Genomic DNA, 11332 nt, shown 5'->3' on the forward strand with positions numbered 1-11332 from the left:
CCCACAGATATTATCCTAAATGGTAGTTCAACTGTCACAGCAAAATGGGTTTGTCACCCTTAGGCTAATACAGTGCTTGCATATACAAGCAAGATTTATATTCAGAGAGAAGACAGAGTTGATACTATAGCTGGGTAATTATTATTCAAAAATTAGTAGGATACTTGGTCCAATTGTAAATGGTAGATAACAAAGGTACAGACTGCATTAACCTCCTTTGTAGAAGTGAGAACTAATGAGTAGACAATTATGTGCATCATGATGTGGTGTCAGGCAAGTGGCAGAGATGGTGTAGGAACTGAAGAAATGTTTGTCTGAAGTGAGTCCCTTACATTGTATTCTGAACTATGTCTAAGATACTTGGATTGGCAACTTCCACAGGAAAACATTCGGACTGCCTTTTGTGGCTGACCGGGTTAAATGCTTTACACAGCGTTGGAGTTCTGTGTTAATTGACAAAACAGAAGTGCTTTGGTTTCAAGAAATACTGTGAGAAAATGCAAGGAATAATGCAAAGAGTATTTCAAAAGGGACCTCTTATACTTTGTGCACTGTCTCAAACTTTTTGCCCTTGCACTTTTTAAAAGAAAACAGTAATGCATCTGATTTTTCCTAGCCTCTTGCTATGTTTGTTTACCCAGAAAGTAATAAAAAGATTTCTAGGCAATAACCTTCCATTTATATTGAAAAACCCCAGGAACAGAGGAATCTTCTGTAAATCTCAATGGTGCTTCCAACCCCGATCGCCATCGTGTTCTGTAAATTCAGTACTTTGTTGACACCCTTACTAAGCTGCTTTTGGCTCTTGTCCAACCATTGCTTAAAAACTTCAGCGGCTGCCAGCCGCAGAATTCCTTTCCCTCCTCCTCAGAGTCTTGGGAGCCTTTGAAGTCTCCTTTAACCAGTTGGGCATTCCCCAGTGAGGGAATAATATATTCTCTGCATTTGTCTGGAGCTGTTCTTGAATTACTGTAGTATTTTATTTTTACTTTTTTCAACAAGATATAACGAAATGAAGGAAGTTAATTTTATCATACAGTGTAGCTTTAGTTTTGTTGTTACATGGCAAACTTGTGTAGAAATCCAGGGTAAAGTGAAGCCTCTGTACTTTATAAAACAGCAGAGAACGTCACTGCTGTACTGAAGAAGTTTTCTGCCTCAGAAAAATGCTGCTAGCTTTTGAGATGGCTTCTGAAATAATTTGATAAGGGATGCAGTGTCTGGTAGTATAGGACCTCAGAAGTTTAATGTATGATACAGTGTAACATTTTAGGCATGGCTGTTTATTGAGATTAAAACTATTAATTTCCTATTCAAAAAGAGACACTTACTAGGATCCAGCTTTTATGTCTCCTATGTATTTATTAATTTCTACATTAGCAGTTTTAGGAATATTAAATTTGTACAGATTTCAGGAATACTTAAGGACAAATGAGAGTGTTGCAAATTTTCATGCCCTCAGTAAAGGATGGGCTGCAGTGTGAACTCTGTTTTCTTAAGCTTGCCCTGCATGCAGAAGAGGATTTATGGAGACTGCAACAAGCCATAGCATGTCCTCTCCTGGGCCTCATAGGTAGCTTGGAGGCATTGGAGCCTGAAGGTGCTCCAGGGAATCAAGGGTCCCTGGGATGGGGGGAGAGATTGCAAAACTGTACGTACAAGTGTTGCAGTGCGAGGACTTGTGGGGAGAGAAAAGTTACAGCTGTTGAGAGAAAAGGTTATTCAGAACCTGATACACAAATCTGTTGGAAATACTGTTCCTAGATGAGCTTTATGGTTTTGTTTATGTACTGTTCAAATAGTTCAGGTGGTAGAGCTGCTATCATGACCCTTGACAGCCTTAGAGTTCTTAATGTGTTGGGCTCAATCTTTTCTTGTTTCATCACTGGCACCAATATACTAAATTATGTATGAAAGATTAATAAAAAACAACTGGCTTTCATCTGTTGTGAGAAACAAAGTTTGGAAAAATGACGATGCTTACCTCCTGACTGTGCTGCCAGTTATGCGACTACTTTGAACATACAGCAACTTCTTGCTGGTAGAGCCTCAATCATCAGAAATTAACATTCACTTAAACATGAGATTTTACATGGACATCCTCATGTGAAACATATTTGCTAGCTTGAGCATCACCACAAAAAGAAATGAAATGAACCAGTAATATTTTAGGATTTTAATGCATGTGTCCTCCCCAAATGTCTTTGTCAGTCCAAAAAGAGATTGCTGAATGGTAATAACTTTGAAAATCAGTATATAGGGGGAAGATTTTATACTGGAAACCTATCTTTGATTTATGTTTGAATATGAACTGTTGAATACTCTGGAAAGGGATAGAATGAGAGTGCTATAAGACAATAAAAATAAGCAATTTAAATGCTTTTATGGACTTGAGATTAAAATGCTAACTTTTCTGTGAAATGATCGTATTCTTAATTACACAGGTAATCCTGACCTTTTAGGATGTTATACTTGTGCAGTTGTATGTAGTATCCTGAGGTTGTTCCAACCATTTCTAGAGTTATGGGCTAAGTATTGAGATACCTTTAATTCACCTACGTGGTTCTGGGGTTTTAGGTAGTTCTCAGAATTTTCAAGTTGACTGCAAGGGAAGGTTAGAGCCAAAACACTGTTTTTTTTGGGTTTGCTGTAGTTTGTAAAGAAAATAATTAATTTAAATGCCTTTTGTATTTGAAAGGGCTTTTCCTGTTCTTCCACTCTTCATTCTTTCTTCTTCTCATCCAGGCTGTAGTGATTTTGAGCACTGTAGTGCTGGATGTGCTAGTTGAGAACAGACCTTAACAAAATGATTTGTACTTTGTGGGATAAAGTGTCTTACAAATTTTATTTTGATTTTTTTATGCTTTTCTTCTTAGAGCTCACACAAATTGAGGACCCAAGGGAGCAATGGAGAAGGGAGCAGGAACGCATGCTAAAAGAATATTTAATAGTTGCCCAGGAGGCACTCAATGCCAAGAAGGAGATTTACCAAATAAAACAGCAGCGTTTTGAACTAGCCCAAGAAGAATATCAACAATTGCACAAAATGTGTGAGGATGACAGCCGTTCTTATGCCAGCTGTGAGTTTACTAGTCTTTTCTTGATTTACCCACTTGCCTCTCACAACATAGTGTAAGAAATAATGGGAAGTGTTTCCATCGCCTGTTTCTCCTCTGAATTAAGATTCTGACTATAGAAGTGAGGTGATATCCTTTGACTGCTATTCAGGGTCTTCCATTTCCTGTTACGTCTATCTATTAGAATATGCCTTTTTAACATTAAACAGTCATATATCCCAGCTAGCATCTCTAGCCATCTCAAAGCCAGCCGTAGTGATGCTTCATGCAAGGCAACAAAGATTGAATGTTGGTGGACCAGCCACGTACTTGCACTCTTAAATTTATAGATTATTCCACCATCAACGTGCAGGGGGAACCATCATCTTATCAGAGGCCTTCTGCAGATCCATGGTTGGTTTATTGACTTTTTATAAAGAGTTAGGGACAAGATGGGGTGGTCAAGAGTTCCTCTGACCGTGAAGTAGGAAGCGGTGTTTCATTAGTGCACCTCATTCTTGAATGCCAGCCTCTGATCCTGATGCTGGTGGTGAAGGTTGCAGAGCTTTGGTATCTTGCCCTTTTCACTCAACAGATGTTTCTGATAACTTGGAGTAGATTATACACTTTTTTTGAAATCTGAAGTTGTTGCACTGCTGTTACAGCTGTTGGGTGATGCAACAGGAAAAGGTTTCTTTGCTGAAGAGTTAAAGCCGTCTAGTTGAAAGTGGTATATCAAATGGATATATGTACCAGCCACATGGAAACAGTGTAGTTTGTACTGGTGGCTGCTGTGTGTACAGCCATTGTTCAAACTGCAGAATTTTTTGGTAAATGCCAAGTACTTGATAAGTATGGGAAGCTCTGCTTAGAACTTCCTGAAACATTAAAGAAACCTGACTGGGGGGGGCAGTTAAAGCAGGCATCTGGATAGAAGTGTTTAGCTACTAATCCAGTGGTATTTATTAATCAAGATAATTCATATTATACCACAATCCTCAGTAAAAGATATTTTCTAGGACTGAGGTGTCATAGGTGGTCTTGGTCAGGTGTTCTTTTACTGTTGAACTGGGATTCTCATCTTTTTGTTTATTTTTAAATATATGTATTCTGTGATTTAATTTGTGACATAACTGAACAGTTATGACTAATCTAATTTCTCCCTGTTATGTTCAAGTTTCTTAAGAATTATTACAAAACATGATTTTTTTTTTTTATTATGAAAGAAATTTTTAAAAAGAAATTATTGTTTAAAGAGTGTTAAACTATAGGTTAAAGACTTGGAATAGGGTAAAAGGTAGTGTCATCAGGTTTTTTAGATTGTAATCTATATATTTACTACAATACTTTTTTAGGAGCTTTTTTTTTTTAATTTGCAATAGTTCTGTGGGAAGTTTTGTTGAATTACTTCAAGTTAATATAAAGAAACAAGCTTCTGTTCAAATGATAGAATACTAGAAAAAATATAAGCCGTTTTTCTTATTTTCAAAGCTTTTGTTTTTCCAAGTTGCTTGAAACAGCAGAAAAATGACTGGAAATGACAAAATTGTAGGTCATCTGTAGCATGAATGCAAAAGCTATGTCAGTCGACTTTTATGTTTTTTAGGCTTCTGATGGTTTGGTTTTTTAGGTATACCTATGGAATTGATAATGAGATACTGTCAAATAATTTAAATAAAACCTTCCACTTGTTTTGAATTTAAAAAATATTTTGATTTTCTACACATGTGTTAATGTATTTTATATTTGTTTAAGGTCACATGCATCTGTTTTGAGAAAATGGGCTGGGCTAATTAGTCAGATGATATATTTAAAAAAAAAAAAAATCCCTTTAGGGATTAATCGTGCTATTAACTCCCCAAGGCTTCTTCAGTTGTTTTTCTTAATTTGACTCTATTCTGGGATGCTTGTTTCTCTATCTACTGTACAGAAATCTTAGGCTCCTAATTCACGTGCAATTAGATGGCCAAAGTTGAGTGCTTATATTGTGAATATTCCTGCCTCCACCACCGCTTGTTTCAATCTGTTGCATTAAAAGAACTAAAACTTCACAAACTGTTTTCCTCCTCTTTGCTTGAGGGTGCTGCCATTGACTCAGTGTCGTGTGCTCATGAGTGGGAGGTGGTGTGAGCTCAGCGGTTGTGGGTTGGCAGGGAGGTGCCCATGCAGCAGTTTTGTGACTCAGTTGTGATCAGCACTGTTTTTTTTTGTTTTTTTTTTTAAAAAAAAATCCATAGAAAATCCTGGATTTAGAGAATTAGTCCAAGCATGACTATTCATTTTGGCAAATTCCTGCATGCTTGACATGACCTTGGTGTTGCAGTATTCTTTCGAGAGTTGAAAGGCTCAGTGCAACGCAGACATGGATATGGGTCTCAAAGCAGCAGCCTTCAGCTCTACGAAAGGATGGTAGGTCTAACAGCACAACCCCATCCGCTCGCATACCGGGCATGTTTCAGTGGGTGCTGCCATGAATGGCTCAGTCAATAAATCATGGTTGGTCTTGCCCAGCCTATCCTCTAGGACCATTACTTCATCTGTTTTAGGCTTTAGGTTGTAATGGCACAGCTTGAAATCACTGCCTGACTAGATAACGCTGTGTTACAAGCTCACTTGCCAGAGGTTGAGCTGCGTGTCGGTTCCGTGCACTGTTGCTTTAGAAGGCAACTTCTCCCCGTAGCTGACTGAATTTTGTTCTGACAATAGTTTTGTTCCTTTAGTCCCTATCATACTGTTATGTCAACATACCTGGGAAGCAATTAGCAGTTGTTAATGTTACACAAATTGCTTGCATCAGTAAATGTCACCATCCTGTCATGGAAGCCAGTTGCTTTTAGGCAATATGTGTATAGTGCTGCTATATACAATTTTTGTTGTTGTTCAGGACAAAAAAAAATTCAATAGGCTAAAGATAATTCTTCAGTTGTACTTTAGCACAGAGGATTATTTTTAAACCTAGTGACTTGTAACACAAAGAATGAATGCAATGGTCTATTAAATAGCGCCACATCTTAACAAGTGTATTAAAGAAGAAAAAAAATAACATAAAATACTGTTTTCCATCTGTTTAGCATTCTCTGGATTTTCAACTAATACCAAGTATGACCCATATCAGATTAAAGCAGAAATAGCCAGTCGTCGTGACAGAGTGAGTAATTTTTTTTCATTTTGTAAAAATATGAGTTAGGCATGGGGAAGGGAGGGGGTACTTGTGTTTTTCTTTAACCTTAGCATTTACACTGGGTGTCCCAAACATTTTTTGAAATACCATATTTAAAAACGCCTTTCTGTTCTGACCTGTTGTTCTATTAAAATGAGTCTATATTGTGAGTGACTTGCAAAGTAATGCTTTTTCCATGTTACAAGCATAAAGATTTTTGTCACGGGTGTCAGCGGCAAACTGAGCCAGGCTTTCAGAAATTGCTTTCTCTCTGCAAACTGCCACAAGTACTAAATACTCTGCAGCCAAATTCTTTCTTGATTGAGTGCAGTTCAAACCCGCTGTCTTCATATTTTCCCATTTACCCATTTTCAGTGGGGTTCCATGGATGTCATTGAACTCTAGATTTAGCCATTTATTTGAGAATCTGTTCACAATTCAGTAGATATGTTGACCAAACAGAACTTTTTAGCTGATGTGGCTACAACTCCTGTATGAGGGGAGGGGAATACAAACATTCTGGCAGTGATAGGCAGTTCTGTAATAAAAATGTTCCGTTTTAATATTTTGGTTTTTTAAAACTAGAATTATGCTTTTAATACTTTCTTTGCTGAAGGAAGAATAGTTGACTTCTTGATTTTTCTCCCATGCTGCTTTAGCAGAGAGTTAAAGTCTGCACCTTGGTTTCAAGCAAATTGATATAGCAGTCATAAACAATTATAAAAAGCAGTTTATAATACTAAGCTCTAGAACCTATTTCTAAATTGTATGTTTCTTTTTATTAATGGATAAAATAGGATTTAGTATACCAGGCACTCAGCTCACAAAATAAAAAAACCAACAACTTATCTTTGCAGGATAGTGTTCCATTTTTGTTGTAGTGACTTTTCACATGAGTGCCTCTGAAAATAAATCCCGTTCAACACCCTTCAAAGGCATTTATTCTATCTGTATATGTTTACTACGTGCTGACTAGTGTTTGCTTGTTTTACATACTCTAAATGTCAGCATATTCTAAACAAGAAAATAAGCCATATTTATTTAAATAATATTTAAAGAAAATAAACAAGGTCTTCACTTACATGACTCTTTCTCTCTGTTCCTGCCTCTTAAAGCAAAACGATCTTGTAAGTGCATAGGATAACCTGTTCAACTGAATGTGTGAATAGGCTTTGAGTTGTTTCAGGTAACAGAACAAAATATGCACTAGAATGTGTTCATGTACATGATATTAGTGATACATTTTTTCCATTTTACTTTTGGTGAGTGGTGAAAATGTTGATGAGGGTAGGAGTGTTTTGGGGGCTGATGCAATGAGTTTTGAAGAAAGGTCAAGAACACATGTGGAAGGGAGGGTCATGCAGGATGGTCTATCTGTTGCAAAGCCCCTTACTGTTAGAGTGGACAAAATTAATCTGTGCCTGGATGTGTGGCATTTTTTTTTTTATTTTTACTCTTTTCTTTTTTACTAATGTTTTTGTCATTTATTAACGTATGTGTTAAAATCAAGAGGGCTCTGGGTAAATTTTAGAGAAGTTACCAAGTTCAATAGCTTGAGCTTCTTCCATCCCTTCTTCTCTTTGGGCTCTCAGTACAGTCTTACACCTGCACTACCACACAGCTCAGTTCCCCCCATTTGTCTCTAGTCCCTTGCATCCTCCTCCCTGCGTTGCCCTCAGTTATCTTATCAGTTTTGGAGGACAAGAAACTATTTCTTTGCGAATCATTCTTGGTGCTGATAGCACTCTTCCAAAGTCTGCCCAACCTACTCAGGTAACTTTTCATAAAACCACAAAAATACGGTTTTGGACATATCTCTGCTCTGTCACTTTTGATTTATATTTGCTAGTTGGATCAAGGTAATTGGCAGGGGGATTGAGAGGGCAGGACAATATGAAAATAACTGTAGAACATCAGGCTGCCATTTCTGGGACAGAGGCCAGTTCTGTTGCCAGTGATTTTTGTTTTCCCAGATTGAAAGATTAACAGTGTTGAATGTTCAGGTTTTTTTTTTTTTAAAGTTGACTAAAGAGTTGAAGACAGTTGAGAGGTGATTGCTACAAGGGGAGAAGAAAAACCATATGAATTTAAATTTGCTAGCTGTTAGCATAAGCTATTAGAAATAGAAAACCAGTAAAATAGATGAGAAAATTGATGCTTTGAAAGCTGAATGTTGTGATCACTGTTTGAATGGGTCTGATGGTATATCAGAAAGTCTTCTGTTGTTTTAATCTAAATTTTAAAGCAAAAAAAGAAGAGAACTTAGATTATCACTTCCAATTTTTTTAAAGTGACTTAAGTTTTTTATATTTGAAAAACAGTTATTTTTATTATGAAAGTTTCTGTTCCATATTATTGCTTTAAATTATTTTCTTATATTCAGCTTTCTAGGCTAAAACGGGAATTGGCACAGATGAAGCAGGAGCTGCAATATAAAGAAAAAGGAGTGGAAACTCTGCAAGAGTAAGTTAAGAGTTTGTGGGAGGATCTTTTTTTTTTTCTTTATTCGCCTTGGAATTAATTTCTTAGAAAAGCAATGCCAGAAAAAACCCCGACGTTGAAACCTCCTAATTGCTTTGCTTCAGAGTTTCTGCTGTGATAGTGATGCAGGTTGAGAGCAGTGTGAAATGATGGAAGAAGGGTTAGACAGAATTGGTTGGAATGGTGATTTCATAGATCCACGTGCAAAAACAGTTTTATAGGCCTTGTTTTTTAACTCTTCCTGAAGATGTTGTTGAGGTAGAATTAGGTTTTTAAAATATTTTCCAAACAGTTTCTGGAGATATCTACTGCTTGGAGCATAGCCCGAAGCACCATGCAGTCGAGTAGTTTTCCTGTCAATAGTACCGAGGCTTTCTGGCTGGGCACAGGACTTGTAGGGGAGAGGCTGTACACCATAACACTGCTTCTTCATTTTACCTGATGGTCAGGCCATCTTATTCTGCATAGGATATCTGATTTGTGTGTGTACTGTAAATATGATGGTCTGTGAGACCTTGGATTTTGCTGCATATGTGCAGAATGAGTGTGTGTAAGTGGGACTCCTTGTTTCTTCCCTGTGAGGGGAAAGGTAGCTCTGGGCAATTTGACACTGCTCTCAGGGTTATTGGGCAGCCTGTGCTCTGTTTCACTTGTGCTTAGTGGTGGCAAATGTTGTGAACTGCTGTGGTGACCCTCCCCCTGACACTCTTCCTGCAGGGCATCAGATGGGGACTGAGTGACTTCCATCTGTGTGCTACTTAGTCACCTACACAAGTAGCATGTACATGAGATGCCCAGTGGGATAGGGAGAGGTTGCCAGGCCATGGAAAAGATGGCAGGTAAACACAGGTTGTTGTGACTTCCAGATCTGTTCCACAATGCCAAGGGCTAGACCATGTGTTGAACAGCTCTTGGATTTGCCTTGGACATGTGGCCATGCCTTTAGAAATCTTGGACTTTTTTCCAGCATGCATGTGAATGAACTGCCTAATGCAGGCACTTCCTGAAAATGTTGGAACCGTTGCCTGTCTAATGTCTTTTGCAGCATAAGAAGAGTATCTGTGGAAATATTTTGAAGCTTTGGATTTATTGCATTGGTGCTACAAAGCATGGGCGCACACTTTCGCTTCAGGAATTCTGGCAAAGTTCCAGGGATCCTGGAGCAATTAGGTTACTTATTTTCCAACTTTGATTTGGTTGGTATTACGTTAAGAAAACCATATAAGGGGAGGTACTCAAGATTTTACTTTTAAAGGAGAGGGAGTAGCCCAGCACTTCATATTGGTGTGGGTTTTGTTTTTCAGGTGTTGGTTTTGTTTTGTTTTGGTTTTTTTTTAAGCTTACAAGGTTCTTTTGTTTTATAATGCATTTTAAAAGCTTCAGAGAAGAAAACTTGTTCAACCAAAATCCTTCACTGGCATGTATAATGTAGTAATTTTCAGGCATAAATATATTTTTATTGACTACACAAAGCCTTTTCAGGTAGTTAGGGGAATTATTAATGTATGATATTAGCTGACAATTAGTAAAATAAAGCACTCAGTATATTGAAACAGCAAATACTTTAAGTAGTATTTTAAGTATAGTCAGCATTGTAGGATGATGGCCTAGATACATAAACAGTAACAGAACAAAAGCAATTTTGTCTTAAGATTCTTAATCATATTTTAAGTGAGTAAGAATTGCCTTGACTTTTCTACTTAGTTTTTCTTTTCCTGGTTATTGGGTTATAATATGGGTATAGGTTCAATTATTTTATATAAAGGACTAACCACTTGACTAGGATGATGAAAGTATTTGAAGGCTATTTGAAACTCAAGATTGTTTTAATTACTATAATTCATTTAAGATAGTCCAGCAAATTTCTGAAAAGTAAAAGTCTGCGAATGATTAAGAATACAAATGTTAGTCTTGGATTTTAGCCTAAATGAAGTTGCCCGTACTCCTGGATGAGGGTATAGGAGTGACATTTGAGAGGAATTCTTTTAAAGCATATCTGATTAGTCAGTGGTCACTCTAATCATATAGTTTAAAAGTCCAAGTGTGGTGACTCAGTGCTCCGGTGCTGCTTATTGCTACTATTGCTACAGTCAGTCTGTCCTGCTGGTACACTGGGTGACATTTGTTGTTGCTTGTTGAAGCTGGGGAGAATGTTTTGCTCGTGCACTTCCTTGGATCGCAGTGTATTTCTGTCAGTGTTTGTGCCTTGCTGAGCTCTGCTTTCCTGCAGTGACTTCTTCACTTGTAAACCAGAAGCTTGTGGGTTGGTGTTTGGTCTGTGTTTTTAAGTAATTTTTTAATTGCCTTTCTGGTGAGATATGTGCCTTCTTTTGAGTGTGTTGCTTCTAGTAGGAAGTGAGCCAGTTTGGAGAGCACTTGCACTAACAGCTGAAGAGAGAAACTTTTCTAGCCTCCTTGTGTAGTCAGCAGACAAATCAGGCTAAAAACCTGTGTTCTAGGTTGTCCCTGGGCGATCTCTACCCTATCCCTTGTGTGTGTTGGGAGACAAGGGTCACTCAAGTCAAGTACCAAAGCTGAAGTATTTTAATTCTTGCATATCCACAGAGTGTATTGTCTAAAAAGAAACTAATTGCTCCTTCTTTGAAACAGAAATGCTGATTCCCGCCCCCCCCCC

The 11332-nt window shown here is 37.7% G+C and overlaps 1 protein-coding gene across 1 annotated transcript in view; it reads left to right on the forward strand.

Annotated features, from left to right (window-relative positions):
* WWC3 (WWC family member 3) overlaps nt 1-11332 on the forward strand; it is a 62474-nt gene that overhangs the window by 1956 nt on the left and 49186 nt on the right. The window contains exons 2-4 of the mRNA XM_026846133.1: nt 2877-3080; nt 6128-6204; nt 8600-8679. Coding sequence (XP_026701934.1) covers nt 2877-3080; nt 6128-6204; nt 8600-8679 — 361 coding nt within the window. The remainder of the gene's footprint in view (nt 1-2876; nt 3081-6127; nt 6205-8599; nt 8680-11332) is intronic.

This window comes from Athene cunicularia (genome assembly GCF_003259725.1).
Source record: "Athene cunicularia isolate RWA chromosome 1 unlocalized genomic scaffold, athCun1 chr1_part1, whole genome shotgun sequence".
In the NCBI taxonomy this organism is placed as follows: Eukaryota; Metazoa; Chordata; class Aves; order Strigiformes; family Strigidae; genus Athene; species Athene cunicularia.